Source organism: Numida meleagris, chromosome 2 (genome assembly GCF_002078875.1).
Source record: "Numida meleagris isolate 19003 breed g44 Domestic line chromosome 2, NumMel1.0, whole genome shotgun sequence".
Classification (NCBI taxonomy): domain Eukaryota; kingdom Metazoa; phylum Chordata; class Aves; order Galliformes; family Numididae; genus Numida; species Numida meleagris.
In genome coordinates, this window is record NC_034410.1 from 95,475,152 (window position 1) to 95,492,476 (window position 17,325).

Genomic DNA, 17,325 nt, shown 5'->3' on the forward strand with positions numbered 1-17,325 from the left:
AGTGACAGGAAAAGGGAATAAGGAAAAAAAATAAATGGAGAATTTGCATAAAACACTCTCAGTGCAAGCATTCACTCACTCTAACATAGGGTGGAGTAAATGATGACAAATTCCACCTCACATTTTCATCCCCCTTATTCTCCATTTCCAGGTAACTCTCTGCAAGAGAAATACCACACGTAATTATTCAAATATATTGTCTTTGTTCAAATACCTTTAGTTGAATGAATTTGAACGGGAAGTTTGTTTAAAAAGTAAGCACTTTATTTCTAGGTACAGTGAAGTTTACTGACAACTGTTTTTATGATGCCAAATAGATTTGAAACTTCAGGAGCAGACTCAAATAAAGCACACTATCATAAAATCCTTGCAAGTTTTTACAAATATATTTGGAAGTAAAGTCTTCCAATGAAAAATCATATTGAAGATGCTTACAAGAAGCTAAGTGAGACCTAAACTCAAGAACCCTAAAAGAACAGAAGAAAACCCTCCAAAAGGCCCTGAAGCATAGCAAAGAAAATTACATGATTGTATTGTCGGTACGAGGAATTCAGCTTCTTGAAAATCCAGAATATGACTATTATCAAAGAGAAATTTAAGTCAACTCCAACAGTTTCAATTTACTGCCTTCAGATTTTTGGAGGGTACCTTCACTTTCTAGTGTACAAAAAAACACACCAAAAAAAAACCTCAAGATACCCAACTCTTTTCCAAAATGTTATTTGGCTGCTCAGGGAGGAACACTGACAGTACTGTTGTTCGGGACCAAGCATCCAAAGTTGTATCAAGCAGTCCCTTCTCATTCCATTATGGATTTATAAAAATGAAACAGTTAAAAAATAAAACTCAAAGTTAATGCTTGACTTGTAGAAAGAAAAGTATCTGACTGACAAAGTTATCAGAAACTCCCAACTTGTGATCATACCAGTGAACATATTTCACACCTTGAAGTGTGCCTCTTGCCAAGAATCAATGGGATATTTGTCAGATCGTCTCAACCCAGAGGAGCACTTCAGGCAGCTAAACTCCACATGTACTATACGGGATATTTATAAAAATGGGAAGTGATCAACTTCCATTTTTGTAGATGTAGCAAAAAAAAGGAATGATATAATCAATACATTAAGCTTCAGCAGTTCTGAAGGTAGTTAAATGAAAGTGTCGAGTCAGTGAATCACTACAAAAAATACTGGGTACCTAGAAAAAGATAACACTAACACATCTAGTATTAGATAACAGAATCACAGTTCCATACAGTAATCAGAGGAATTTAAAGTATTTACTGGAACTAATAGTACAGACAGATTTTTCAACAACATGCTCCTAGATCATTAAGTACAAGATTGGAACAGCCAGTCTCAGAGCTGGCATTCCTAGAAACTTAAGGCAGAATATTTCTCTTCCACACGTAGATAGATTTGTCTTTGGAACACATACAAGATGAGAATGGGTCTACTGCTCAACAGCACTGATGCAAAAGAAGTTCAACAAAACACAGTAAATAATGCCCTCTTTATGGAGGCACAGTTCAGCTGCATACATCATAATTATTTAAGAGACTGGCAACTTATCTGCCCGTATACAAACCATCTGCAAGAAACAGCGTTACTATGAAGGAGAAAAGACGACTTCCATCACAAGTACTAACAATTCAATGGATCAAAATCAAGACATGGTAACTGGGACTGTATCAACAAACTCAAGGCATTCAAGTTCCCAGACATTCAATACAGAAAACAGAAACACTGAACATAAGCTATCTCAGATGTTACATTTACTAAGTATTATTACCTGTGCATTCACCAGCTCTTGTTTTAGGAAAAATAATCGATTTGTTCTTTATTTCCATTTTTGTTAAAGGATGCGCTGCGAGAGGTTTTGCCACATGAACGGTAGGACTTGCAGACTGTAGAGTAAATAAGCCACGTCTTCTAGATGGAGAGCTTGTTCCAGACACATCCTGTGCCTCGCGAATCTGCACTTTAATAAACTTTTACACAATTTGGAGAGTAAGAAAGACTTAAACAGTGAACGTTCTTACATTAACAAGTCAAACTATTCAGGTCTATTCCCCTGACCTGTAAGAACTCATATTGTTCCGCCTCACATTCCAACAGAGAAAAAAGTCTAAAGTTAAACCACTTGGCCTTCTCTAACTTTTGTTCCTAAAATTTTAAGATTTTAGGATAAATTTAATTCAGGAGAATGGGGAAAATTTACTGAGCACTTGCTATCTAGAAGTTTTAATTCAATACTCTAGATGATCTGTTTAATCTGAACTCCACTCCCTATTGCCAACTTCTGCAAATATTTGTAGTTTATTACTTACAAACTGTATTTTCTTACAACTACGTTTTGTAACAAATGTTTTGCAACATATTTTTATTAATAGATCAGCAGTATTATTCTTCAATAAGAGAAACAAATTGATAATTTATATTGAATTTAATTGCCTATTGCTACAATATTATCTATTTGCAGAGAAAGAGACCGGGGCTGTCTGAGACAGAGTGAGCTTTATGTTCATTTTTGGCTATGTAAACAATGCTTCTAAAAACTTAAGAAATCTTAGCATACTTTCTGCTTTATTGGACAGGCTGCAAAGAAATGGCAAAAGCATGACCAAGTACCAGATAGCTTACAATTAGATTAGTTTGGATACACCCTCTACTTTTGTCATACTTGGCTTCTTCTCTTCAACTTTTTATTGTTATACAACATAACACAGTAAAAGATGTACACAATGCCCATTTCCTTCTCTACTAACCTCCCTGCACTTTTTGTTGGTGGTTTTAGCACGTTTTTGGTTTGTTAGTTTGTTTTCCTCATCATAGGACAGCTCAGGTTGGAAGGGACATTAAAGCCTACCCAGTTCCAACTCCTGGATGTGGGCAGGGGCATCTTCCACTAGATCAGGCTGCCCAGGGCCCCGTGCAGCCTGGCCTTGAACATTTCCAAGGGCATCCACAGCTTCTCAGGGAAACCTGTTCCAGTGCCTCACCACCCTCACAGTGAAGAACTTCACCATAATACCTAAGCTAAATCTACCCTCTCCCAGTTCAAAGCTACTACCCCTTGTCTCTACAATCCCTGATAAAAGGTCTCTTCCCAAGTCCTCCATCTAGAAGGTAAGTAGATACGCTGTTTTAACCTTTCAGTGCCTTTCATTTCTCTTTATGTGTATCATAATCATTAATCCAAAATACATAACAGCCATAAAAATGACAATTAGATATGTATTTCTTTGGGGGAAACTACCAAGGAGACTTTATACTTTCACACTGAAGAAAGCAGAAAAATTGTTGAATTTTATTAATATGCCTTAATTGAATCAGGGCAAAGTCTTGGATTAAAATGCATGAGAAGCAAGAACCTGTTCTACACATTCATTATCACAGACTTGTCTGCCAGAAGGTTAAGTTCACCTTAAGGGAGTCCCAAGGGAGCTGCGGTGTCTTGTCCAGCAACCTAATTTAACTCCTTTTGTCTTAAAAGATTATACAGATAGAGATACATATAAACACACTCTCTACATATATAGTCTATATAAACAAATATATATACACATATATAAAAGAGCAGAGATATATAATTATAAATGTTAAAATATAAATTCAGCATTTCTAGAAAATGATATATAAATGGTGAGTATACAGAAAAAATTTTGATTGGCAACGCAGTCCAATTGCTCACATCATAATATTTCTTTAGAGATTAACAAAACAAGATTCTCAATTTTCAAAACATGTTTTGTTGCTTTGGGTTTGCTGTGGGTTTTTTTTTTCTGTTTTGTTTTTCTGTTTGCTTGTTTGTTTTTGTTTGTGTTTTTTTTTGGAAAGACAATCTTTACAAATTTGTGGTGTGGAGGGAGAGATTTTAAATGAGAATAAATTTTACAGAACTTGCATTACACGTATAAAGGATTTTGGCAACATTACTAGCCACTTACTTTTTGCCCATTATCACAGTGGATGTAGATCAGCCCACTCCAAGGAATTACAGAAGGCTTTGTGGCAAGTGATGGATTAGGACTCACGAGAATTAGTGCACGGCTCCTAATAAAAGGAAAAAAAAGTATTTTGTGTAACGAGGATCACGCTAACAACTATAATAGATCTCCCTGGCTCAAGAAAGGATGCACTTTTAAGACAGTAGCTAAGCAAAGATGATCTATAAACAAATATAGTATTTTCAGATATTCAATTACTACCAATGTTTTGTTAGAAACTTAACAATAAACCTGCTGTATAAACTTGTTTTTGATGTTTCTATAAGGGTACAGAGGGAAAGCATAACATACACATTAAGAAACAACCTATCAGGCCATCAAAAGCAAACATAAAACTACATGAATCAGAAAAAATAAACTCCAGAAGGAAATTGTTCTGTTCAAACAAAGTATGCACAAGTGGCATCTTTGAAACTAATTCTAGCTTTAAAGAAGTTACGTGCTTTCCTTCCTCCCACTCACAATCACTGACTTTGGAGAAAAATCTTTTAATGGTTTCTACAGTTCTCTAGGTGGAGGACATCAAAGAGTCTACTAAATTCATTCCAAGTGATTATAACATGAGACAGTAATTTGACCAGTGAGAACATAAGTTCTGATTTACGATGTTCCATTTTCAATATCATAAAATTGAAACATAAAAGAGGGCAGAAAGTAAGCAATGAAGTATTAAAAAAAATACGAGTACAAAAAAATCACTATAGTAAAGGTCACTGATTTTATGTTAGGACAGCTGATGAGCAAAAGCACTCAAATCATCCCAGAAGAATTAGCTTGAAGTGTCACTAGCAGAACACTGTGCATTTGAAAAGTTTAGTGTAAGAACAAAATCAGCCCCTATTAAAAAGTCAGTTCCATAATAAACCTCACAATATAACCTTCTCATACAAGTTTCAACTAACAGATATCAATAACCTTATACTAATCCAGGATATTAATATTTCCTTAAAGAACCGTTGGTATTTTAGTTCCCATTAGGAGGAAGTCTTGCATGGACACAGCCAACCGCTACATACACAAAGCCATTTCAACTTTATTATTTTAGATGAGAATATTTATTATTACTATTATTTTTAAATTTCAGTAGTTCTCAGAACCTTCACACTTATCATTCTCTCTCTCACACACATATACAAGCTGCATATGTGAGAACATGACTCAGATCTCAGTTACTACCTTGCTGTCACAAATTATTCCACTGTCTTTATTCCTATCAGCCTGCCTTTGACATTTACTGCCAACTTCATATGCAAATCCAACCTGCATGGAACGATGAACCAGGTGTCTCAAAAGGGTCACATTCAACCTGCAGATAGTACCTCTCAGCACTTTTGCTGCTGTGAAGTGGAGCAGTCTAGGGAAGAAAAATTCTGCCTAACCACCCTTTCAAATCTTATTCAGAAGGGAAGTCTCGAAGATGCTTTCTAAACAAGGCACTTGTAGTCTTTCCAGATTCCAACAGTCCCTGCTCCGAAAGTACAATTCCTTCCGTAGCGCCTATCAATACTTCCAACACTGAGACATCGATGATAATGTTTCTTAGAATGCTACCAAATTCAGTAGGGACTTAGGATTTAATGATTCCACATTCAGATAGGTTAGAGGTTGCACCTATCACATTCCAGGGAGTTCAAGGACTTTAGTTAAGGTGAAACAGGAAGTGGCCTGCTTGATCTGACAAGCTCCATGATTGCAAAGGCAGTCTTTGATCTTAGGCCTTTCACTATCACTGAGGCCTATCACATATTAGACCTTCTCCTTTCCTGGCTTAAATCAGCTCAAGAATTCAATGCAGCTCCAGTTGTCACAGTGCATATTATAAAAGATTGCCTGGCTTCTATCCTGATGCTGTGACTGCTCTTGTCACTATATGGAGATTGTCACAGAAAGCAGAAAACCAGGTAAGCACAGCTTGTCATGCCTAAGTCAGCTGTTCCCACAGGCCTGTTTCCTGCCTGCAGGCTTCTGTTCTTGATCCAGACTACCTATTTGGACCTGACCTGTTTGGCCACAGATCATTCTTTTCTAGTGAAAAGAACACAACATAATTATGCAACACAAGAAAGTTGCTTCAAGCCCACCACCAATTCTCTCAATTAAAAAGAAGAATTGAAGGAGTCCAGAGTGTAGGGTATGAGACACTTAACACATCCTTGTTTTTAACTATTGGAAATTGCTTATTGTCCTCTCACTGTTTTAATCTACCACTCTTTGCAGATATTAGAGCCCCTGCAAAGAATCCACTTCATTTAGTTCTGACTCATGATAAAAGTCCCCCAACAATACCTTCAAGAATTTACATCTAAATGAGTACCAAATTAAATATTTAAGTTCATCATACCTTGAACAATGATGCAGGACTGAAAAGAAAGTCTCTGCTTTGTGTAAACATCTAAAGCTAAGATAACTGCTTAATCTTTTAAGAGCCTTTCTGAATTGACCATAGTTTTAATTCAAAAATGAGAAGTGGTAAAGCATTTTTGTTGACATCTGCTATGAGTCCATACAAGCAATGATGGTACAACGACTGCTCCAAAATATTGCTAGTTAAGGTAGAGGTGATCTGACATTAACTTGCCGTAACAAGTACCAAGAAGCCACAGGTTGAGCAATAATAACCAATTTTGTCAGAATATAGAATCAATCAAGTTCTGATAAATATCAGCACATTACCAAGTCAAAGAAATATCCTGTTTTAAACATATAGGTCATTCAAATTTAAAAAAAATTGTGGAAGGACATTTTTAAAGCTTCAGTTTTGTTGACCTGGAAAATTACATAAGAATAACAACATATCAAAGAACAGAAAACTCCTGGTCTCCTGGTAACTTCATATATGACATAAAAACATTCCCTATATAAAGGACTATAAAGGATAAAGTCAAATGAGTAAGGTTAGCTTTACATGCCAGTTGACAAAATGACTGTACGCTAGAATACACTACACTAAGTTGCTCTAAAGCCTCAATATACTTGTATATAAAAAAGGAACCTAGGTAAAGAAACTTACTCTGGTTCAATAACACCGTGTTGTGGGGTTATAGTAAGGCAGTGAGCTGGCCATGAAAGCTCAAACGTCAGCATCCTGCTAGAATTGTTGACGATTTGTACATGTCCAGTATCAGCTGTTCCACCTATAATACAAAAAAAAGCTGTAAGAATCTAAGAAGTACAAAAATGCACAAAAGCAACCAGGAGTCAGAGATGCACCAGTTAAGACAAAGCATTTTCTGTCCTATATTTTTTTTTTAATTAAAAGTGCTTTAAAATAATATATATTATGTAGTGCATATTACAGGTATACAAACACACATAGCACCTTAACCCTCACAATTTAACCAAAACTCCGTTCAAATCAGGTTTATTGTTTAGGTGTGATACTACCACAGCAAGATTATCGGTCAAGTCACGTTCACAAACAAAAGAATTGCAAACACAGCAAGCAGTACAGTTATTTTAATACTAAAATGATTGATTTATTAAACAAAGAAAATACTTACTAATGGAAGGAGGTAACAAAATCAAGTGCTCAGGCTTAACAGTCCAAGTCTGTTGAGCATCTAGTTTATTCTGAACTAGCTCATTGGTTTTCACAGATAATGAAGGACCCTGAGGCCCTTTAACTGGAAGAACATCCAAAGTTGCATTGATAAGCCTCGCAGCATTCTCGGGTCTGGAAATAAGATAGCATTAAGCAAAAGTAGTAATAAAAATGACTTAAAAGTAATTATAATAGCTTATTTGTAGTACCTCTCAAAATTTAACACTGAAATACAATGCTGTTCATGAGGACTTTCAATTTCATTCCCCCATTACAAAAAAAAAGTCAGCAGCTATATTATGGCTTAGGTAGGAGAGGACATTAAAGGTCACTGAGTTCCAACCTCCCTGCCATGGGCAGGGCTGCCATCTACTACATCAGACTGCCCAGGATCCTATCCAGCCTGGCCTGAATGGGGCATCCACAGCCTCTCATCACCTTCTGAGTAATAAATCTCTTCCTATCACCTAGCCTGATTTTAGATGAAGGGAGCCACACTTCAGCTAGGCGTTACCCAGCAGTTACTCTTGTACGTTACCGGTTTGATTCCAAATGACGTCCAGGAGATTGCTGAAAAACATCCCGATTAACAACAAAATATCCAACCACAGTGAGGATAATTTTTCGCATATTTGCATAGAAAAGTCGGATGTCATTTGTCCCTCGTGGGATATCACATACTGAAAGAGTAATAGAGCAATTCGAGTAAGAATGAAAGAATTGCACTCAGAAATTGCACAACAGATTTAGGATATATTCCTATTTAACTTTCTGGTTAAGGTATCATAGATCGTTCCAAAAACAACTTATAAAAATTATCAAGTATAAATCAACATTAACAAGAGATGTAATAAATTTAAATACACACACAAAATTTAACTTTTTAATTATAGAAATGTTTTCCACCTTTATGCAAATGATATTTATCTGATTCTGTGCCCAACTAAAGTCAAGTTTAACTTGTTTACCCTGACAAATAAGACTTAATGTATTAAGTCTTCACAGAAAGAGATTCAACTTGAGAGAAGTTAATTTTCAATTCCTGACTACTCAATCTAACATCTCATTATTTAATTGCACCTGTAAATATCCAAAATCCAGAAATGCAATAGCACAATTTAAAAACAATTCTTTCCTCAAAATGGTTGAATAATTAAGTCAAAGTTTACTTCTGTGCTTTAAGTAACTTCATGTAGAATTGACAGAATGAGAAAGCGAACACTTCTCACACAGGAGGCATTTGATCCTTTATTGCTGCTGTTGCACAGAAAATTTTGGGGAAAATTGTTGATGTTTGTACATAGCTTCTACGCTTCAACTACGGATAAGACAGATTAACATCCTCATGATTATGAAACTTAAGAATGCTGTAAAATTCATACTCTTACAAGTATGCATATGCTGACTGTCTAGTCTAATTGCATGTTTCATGCACACCACACTGATGCATCAAGCAAGTAGGCTGGTGAAAAACTGACAATACACTATTTCAAACACTAACATGAGTGCATAATATTAGGGTAATGAGGAGGTAATGAAGGGTTTTAAGTCTGTATCAGTGTTTACTTAAGAGCAACTCTTTCTGAACTTCTCAAAGGCTTATTTGCAGCGTTATACAAGTCTGCTGTTCTGTTCCTGTTTTTTTTTTTAAATAACAATCTTCACCTCAGTATATATATATTATTTTTTGCATTCAGTACGGAAAATACTAAATAGAAGGGTAAGGATCTTTTACTTTCAGGATAAATAACTTTCATTAAGTAAAAGGATTGTGCCCAAAGGGGGAAGTAAAGAAAATTAAGTCCTACTAGTAGTAGGGATCATCTTATTAATAGAGAAGTAAACAACTTCAGAGCACACTCAAGAGCTCAGGTATCTTATCTTCACTAGGATCTTCCCTCAGACAAGATGAATGATCACTTTTCCAAGTAAAGACAACATAAAATCTATTGGGACAGAATCAGGCTACAGCTTTTACTTTACAACTTTTACTCAAGTGTAATGGCATTGTAACAGTGAATTCTTTCCATATGTAAATAAAACGAGCTTAAGAAATAGGGTTTAACAGTAAGCTTCTTCATGACACTAGAAGGACTTGATTTTTTTTTTTAATCTTAAGGACACCTTTACAATACATTCTGTTCTGTCTTAATAAATTCCTTGCTAACACAACTTTTGTACTTCCACATATGATACTAGTTAACTTGGGAAGGGAAATACAACTGTTAACATCAGCAAAGTTAATTTCCTCCAAGTTCTCAAATACAGAATATATATCTGTACTAAAACTTGAAACTTTCCAAGAAATGAAACATCAAGGCTCTTTTTCAAGTTTTAATAGCTCTTCCAATAAACCTGACAACTGTCATGTCATAATATTCATAGCTTTATGTTGCATTTTGAAAGGAAAAAAGAGAAGTAAACAGTTTACATATGTATTGAATAAAAGTCATCAATTTTGCTTCTGCATTTATCAGAAATTAAGGAAAAAGAACTAGGATTCAAGCCTAAAATGCATTTTTCTCCCATCTCCAAACAAGTATTACATCTTTGTTTTAAAAGTTAATAGGCCTACCTTCTGTCACAAGCTGCTCCCCTTGAAAGTCTTCATCAAATACAATGTTTCTCAATAAGCTGTTTTCCGGGACTATGGGTTTTGCTACCTCCAGTTCGCACATCATAGCTCTGGTAGAGATGAGAAAACCGTTTCATTAAATTACTCAAAGCACTGAAAATATTGATCTCAAGAAATTGGTGAGATTGTAAGAATCTACAATCATTAACTTTTACCACTTCTGCAATATTTAACAGGCTGAATTGTTATCAAGATCATTGCACATGCCGCTTTTTATTCAAAGTCCAATGGTTAAATTCAACTAGTTGTAATACTTTATTTGGCTAACGATACAATGACTTCAATGAAGTTTCAAGCAACGGTGAAAGATTCCTCATTCACAGAAAGACATTTTGCACTGAATGGTGATCACTGACTCTTCAGCATTTCGTATGACCATAACATGCCATACACAGCGCAAGTCAAAAGTGCCACTTACGTCATTAAAAGCAGAACACAACATTCTGTTTTTGGGCATTCCTGTTATACAAATTGAAATATAAATCCAGCTTCTACTTAAGCTTAGTTAGATATATTCTACCATTCTGTGAAATATGCTTGAGTGGGAAGGAACCTCAAAGATCATCAAGTTGCAATGCTCCTGCTGTGGACAGAGTTGCCAACCAATAAGTCAAGCGTTGGATCAGGCTGCCCAGGGCCATATCCAGCGTGGCCTTGAAAACCTCCAGGGACAGGGCATCCACAGCTTCTCTGGGCAGCCTGTTCCAACACTTCACCATCCTCGCAGTGATAAACTTCCCCCTGACATTTAATCTCCTCCCCTTTACTTTAAAACCATTCCCCCTTGTCCTATCACTATCTACCCATGTAAAAACCTGATTTACCTCCTGTTTACAAGTTCTCTTTAAATATTCAATGGCTGTAATGAGGTCTCCCTGGAGCCTTTTCTTCTCCAGACTGAACAGCCCAGTTCCCTCAGCCTGTCTTCACAAGAGAGGTGCTCCAGCCCCTGGATCAACTTTGTGGCTCTCCTCTGGAACCTCTCCAGAAGTTCCACATCTTTTCTGTGTAGATGTTATTTCTCTCACATACCCGTTCACTCACATGCTGCCTTTCTCCATATAATTTAGCAAATCAAGATGCATATCTCAATCAAAACTGAATTTACTGAATTTCAGTACTGCTCCTTTCAAGACTCTTTTTCTAAAAAATTAAAGCTATGTATATATCGGGATAAAAGATACCAAGACAGAAGACAGCTCTCTTCTGATAAACACAAAAAAAAGCAAAAATCCTTCCCCCAAAACAAAAGACTCACACTCAAAAATGTGGAAAGAAAACAAAATCCTTAACTAGGATTGTAGCAACAGTACATAAACTAAATGAAAAAAAAATTCAAACTATCACAAGGACTCACTCTCAAATAACCTATCAGATGTAGGACTTACTGCATCTGTCCTTATCATCTACATTTCTTGTTTTGTGCTTGCCATTTTTGGAAGCATATTAATACCATACCCATGGCAGCATACACTTCAGTTTTAACATTTCAAGAAATATACTGCAAATATATATAGCTATATATTTCAAGAAATATATAGCAAAAGGACACCTTACCTACGATATCGCTGCCTGGAAATTTCATCACCGCAAAAGAAACATATTGTTGATAACAACGTCTTTGGTTTAAGCACGTTCCTTTCCTTTTCTATGGGATTCCATGTTACTGTAATCATCTGATAAAATAAATAGACAACATATTTGGAAAAAAATCTTCATTTTAGTACTAACGTATGGAAAAAATTAAATGAGATTTTAACAAGGAACTAGTGAGATGTTTTCATTAAACACATTTTAATCAATACAACTTGTTCATAATCTGGCACTATACTTACTTCATGTGCTCCTTCTCTCAGTATGAACTTCTCTGGAGATACCGTCATTACCTGAGGATCCACAACTGTTTTTGTCTGCAGGTTTGCAAAGCAGAGTGCTTTAACATACGCAGCACGAGAACCTGTATTTCTTATGCGGAAAGAAACTCTCTTTAACCTTGAAGGCATCAATCCATCCAGTGTTAACATGTAGTTGTCTGACGTTTTCTTAACACTCTCTAAAATTATACTGCTGGTTCCTCCATATCCAGATAAAGGTATCTAGGTAAAAACAAAAAAAAAAACCAACAGTACTTCAAATGAAAGTCTTCTCACTAAAACTTCTATAAAGCCAGGTTCAACTACACAAAGATGCACGGCAAGAAAACTGAAAAAGCTTAAAACATGAACTGAAGAAATTTGGCAAGAAATAAAGAAGATTCAGTTTATTTAATCTGATTCAAGTTTTACTGAAAATTAATTTATGGCTCAGTTAAAAACATAGGCTACTGTTAAAACAGTACATAAAACATTTCTTCCTTCTTCACAAGAGGAACAAAGTACATACCAAAGTTAAGGCTACTTAAACTAAAAATTCAATACCCATATAACTTTCTAAGCAGTATACTTATACACAGTGGATACCTTGAAATGTTTCAACTTCTTGACAGAAAAGGCTATTCAGAGCCAGACTTTAAACAATAAAGAAAAATCTGTGTTTAAAATTATCAGAAGTTACATTAGGATTCTTACAGTAAACTTAATTCCTGGCTGTGATCTAATTCCCAGCTGTTTGATTTCCAGCTTTGCAAAGAAGCAAGTTACACGAGTGGGTGTAAACACCAAGTAGATATTAGTGTCTTCTTTGGGACGGATTTTGAGTTCCCAATTACTAGTTAAACGTTCTTCTGATCCAAATATACTTTGCAGCTATAAAAAAAATGAAGATACCATAAGTGAGTGTCTACAATGAGAAAAACATAGTTAATAAAATTTATTTCATTAACAACCCAAAATTAACTTCATCAAAATCTGGATTAAATAATTGACAATGGCAGATACTTAAGGCTGTGACACTTCATAAAAAACAGAAAAACTAAGTTCAAGATAATTTATACTCTCACAGTGAGCTTTCACTTTAGATAACAGAACTTCTTGGGTTCAAACCCCAATACAGTGTGTGAAGCTGAACTTCAATAGTGCTACATGAATTCTCTCTCATTTGAAGGTTTAACATATCAGATCTGAACAGCTGAGGAAGAAGGGCTATAAATCTATGCTGACTGTATAACAACAACAACAACCCACTGTTGTTACAGTAATTGCAAAGGCTAATTCTAGTTCCTCCTTCCTATATATACAGTCCCTTGGAGTGAGGTCTTGAATCCCTTCTGCATAAAGCACCACCAAAAGGACTGTTCGACCAGGTACTGAGCCTGTTGCAGTTTAAAGAGTTGTAAACTGAGCTCCAATCTGTTGCAACACTGTTACGGTTTCAGCTCCAAGGCTATCAGTATACCTTCACTATCAGGTTCATCTAGGCAGCGAGGAAACACACAACCTATGGAAGTACTAATCACAAGCTGTAGGTTGAGCTGGGAGACTGCAACTTTTGAAAGTGAGAACAGTTTAACGAGGCCCCTTCACAAGTTTCAGGGTAGCCAGAAACAGGTACCTTAATACTCCTTTCAGTGTAAGGGCCATTTGCTCCTCTGTTCAATCAAGAGTCTCGTTATAACAGGCACTCACAAAGAATGAAGAGGCACACCAGACAGAAGTACGAGCTCTTTAATTAAGAAACCATGTCTCAGCCATATTAAGTGTTAAACTACTTAGCAAGTTCAAGCATTCTTGAGAAAAAAGCACGGGTAGGGAGGAATAACATGCGATTGCTGACTCTAGGGAGGAGAAAAACTGGAGAACGGAGAAAATGGCATTCTATTTGAAATGTTAACTCTAACTGTCTTTACCAGTCAACAGACTCCCAGGCTACCTGCAACAACTGGCAGATTTATCCTCTTAACCATGGCCTACTATGTTAGTACAGAGAAAGGCACACAAATTGTTCCAGTAGTTAGTACTGTCAGTTTATTTTCTGGTTTCAATGGGAACAGAAAGCAACAGCCTACCAAACAATTCTGTCCAGACTACCTTCACTGAAGAGTAGTGAAACTTGAACCATATTGGCTGAAAGCCTCTCAGATTGTTAGAAAACAATCATAAGTTTGACAGTGACCCAGAGAATCTTCAAAGGCTACAGATCAACCAGTTAATAAATGGGAGTTGAATTTTCTGATAAGCACAAGAGAAACATCAAGTACTTCCAGAATAAAAATAAAAATCAGGCTCTAACATCCAGAATTCCATACAACAACCAAGGCACCTAATGTGTTATTACATACAGTTACAAATGTTCTCCTTTGTGAGAAGTCTAGAATTCAAAACCTATTTGGCACTTTGACCATATCACATCTCTTCAAGCTGCGACACAAGCCTATCAACATTTCAGAGTGTGTCTGACTCATCTCTGCTTATGGATAGTCAACCCAAGACAAAGATGGGCAAGGTCCTCCATCTTGGTGCCAAGATTTAATAGAGCCCAGGCAGAAAGAGCAACACCACTGACTTTGATCTCTACCACCTTCAATCAAGCGGGCAAAGCTACAAAGAGCTATGGTCAACAGCCTGATCAAGAGCACCGCCAGAATTTACTGCGTGCTTCAGAGTCATCCTTGACCTGAAAAACAATCTGAGGAGGCTATCACAACCTAATTCATGGTTGGTATGACTTCACATGACTAGTGAAATTGTACACAGCCTCAGTCTACGTCCATTGATATGCAGACACGGTCCAAAGGTTAGCACATGGGACATGACAACCAGAGAGGACCAAGAGAGTAAACAAAATCCTCATCAGTACAGTACACAACCATATAATGGCCCAAAATATTCTGTTGAAAAGACAGGCAGAAAATTACATGCTTATTTAAATTGCTTATAAAATTCTGCATGAAGGTACATATGAAATTCCAAGCAAAGCAGAAAAACTATTTTCAGTTTTGCCATTCCACTGACTTAGCACAGCTATACATTTAATTTCTAACCCCATTTAAATCTTCTGAAAAGTGAGCTGCTCTTCCAAAATACCAAATCCAGAATTCATTTTTTTGTGATGAAATTAATTTGCACAGGTCTTCTACAACTCTATTTCTAATCTAGCTCAGTTATCACTAAGGATGTGTTACAAGTGAGACAGATTTTGACATTTTTGTATTATATTATCCCGATTAATTCTAAACAGAAATCTTCTTTACAGTCACCTGAAAACAGTCCTGATCCTGACCTCTTATCACCAGTCTTAAATGCTGAGTCACAGATGGAGAGTTATTTCTTAAAGTTAACTTCTGTTGGCTGAAAAAACATGAAGTTCAGTTATATTTTGCAGCAAATATAAATTAACTGTATATATTTACTAATGTGAGCAACGGAAATAGGAACATTTTTAAGTCATTTCATGAAAAAAACACCTCTAGTACAGCAGAAGAAGTAATTACTGTATTGTCAATCTTACAGATCTTACCAGCATTATATACCATTAACATCAGTTTTCATACAGCAGAAGAGCTATGTATATTACTTAGCAGCTTTATCTCTTAAAGAACACAGTTTCGTCAATACTAAAATTCCTTCAAAAATAAAAAAATAACACTAAGACACAGATAAAATTAGATTATCCAGAACCACTCAGTTAAGAAAAAGCAGTCTTGTAAACAGTGTGACCCAGATTCATTGGAACACTGGCAGAAAACTAAAGTAAGGTTAACTTTTTCATATACTTTTCAACACAATTATAGCACAAAGTTAGAGCCATTTGGCAGCATCAGACCAATCAAAAAGTAATATATATTTTTTTTCACCTCTCTGATATATCCTGGCATTGACCAGACATCTGCTACCCAGATTCTTCCTCAAGAGAGGTAGGAAACCTCTCCAGTAAGAATAGCTACTGCCTTTTCCATTTTAAGTGAGGCAGAAGCCAATCACAAAACAATCTGACAAGCTTTAAAACTCGTAAAAACAATGAAGCATGACCACGTAGCTTCTGCAAACAGAAACACGAAGAGAGAACAAAGCCTCTCCCCAGTTTTCAGGAGCAGACACTGCTTTGTACTTTGTTAGAATTAAAATTGTAAAAAAGAATTTCCATTTCCTGATAGATTTTGGTGAGTCAAAACTACTTTTCAGAATGAACAGAAAATATAAAGGGTTGAGAAAGTCACCCCCAAACATCCAAGACTGCTATTTTCGATATAAACTACCTTGACAAAACAGCAAAATGGCAATGTAGCTATCAGAAGTGATTCTTGGCTATTAACATGGATTGATCTAAAATGATAACCAGGAACATCACCAGATTCCTGCAGAAGTTCAGTATCACACCAACAGCAGATTAGTCCTCAAAGTAGTACAAGTCCAAAGATCTGCAAAACTTGCAATCTTGGCATACAAAAGAAGCAATGAAGTATACCTCAAAAGTTACGAACAGCTTCCCTAAATCTTAGAATAGTGAAGCTGGAATCTTGAAATTAAATAAAAATTCAGACATGTAAGAACTAGCTGGAATGGTAAGTTATTGTAGTGATGCAAAGGATTCTCTCTCTCTAGTAGTTTTAACATCAGAACATAATCAAATTCAAATAAATTAACTCAAGAATGATGTTCTGCATGAACTGCTACTTACACTGATTCTCCAAGTTTTACTCCTCCCCAAGCAACAAACTGCTTGTTGGAGAGAATAGGTGGAATGTCTGCAGCAGCTGTAGAAACAGGTCTATTTTCCACTGACTCCATCTCACCTTTTATCACCACTTCGTACTGAGGCCCAGATGGCAGCACTAGGATTTTCAAAACACTTAAAAAATAAACACAAGTTTTAATCCCATCATAGAACAAGATTAGCCAATGAAAACATAACATAACTGGAAAAAAGTTACAGACAGGCCTTTTAGAAGAACCGTCATTAAAGGGAAATACACTCTATTTTATAGTGAAGGCCAGCTTTAAGTGTGACAAAATTTAAACCCTTTGGGCTATTTCATATAGAACAAAGACTGATTAACGTGCAAAATATGTGAATGCGTACATCTGTGAATGAAATGTACACATTACTGGTAGACAAGATTTATACACTAACTTCAGTTACAGCAGTCAAAATGAATTAATTCATTTGATCCTGGTCTGTGCTTCACTCTTTCATTTGTAAATCAGAAAGAACATTTCCCTTGTCTCAGTGGGGTGAAGAAGTGGGAAGCAACTGAAAGGGCCA

General features: G+C 36.1%; 1 protein-coding gene across 7 annotated transcripts in view; it reads right to left on the bottom strand.

Annotated features, from left to right (window-relative positions):
* Positions 1-17,325, bottom strand: part of CEP192 (centrosomal protein 192) — a 59,816-nt gene that overhangs the window by 12,898 nt on the left and 29,593 nt on the right. For all 7 annotated transcript variants that reach the window (XM_021387659.1, XM_021387661.1, XM_021387660.1 and 4 more), the window contains exons 27-38: positions 16,741-16,911; positions 15,320-15,410; positions 12,753-12,929; positions 12,021-12,281; positions 11,743-11,861; positions 10,126-10,235; positions 8,089-8,230; positions 7,510-7,682; positions 7,020-7,143; positions 3,950-4,055; positions 1,792-1,990; positions 80-159 (exon numbers count right to left, since the gene is read on the bottom strand). In XM_021387659.1, coding sequence (XP_021243334.1) covers positions 80-159; positions 1,792-1,990; positions 3,950-4,055; positions 7,020-7,143; positions 7,510-7,682; positions 8,089-8,230; positions 10,126-10,235; positions 11,743-11,861; positions 12,021-12,281; positions 12,753-12,929; positions 15,320-15,410; positions 16,741-16,911 — 1,753 coding nt within the window. The remainder of the gene's footprint in view (positions 1-79; positions 160-1,791; positions 1,991-3,949; positions 4,056-7,019; positions 7,144-7,509; positions 7,683-8,088; positions 8,231-10,125; positions 10,236-11,742; positions 11,862-12,020; positions 12,282-12,752; positions 12,930-15,319; positions 15,411-16,740; positions 16,912-17,325) is intronic.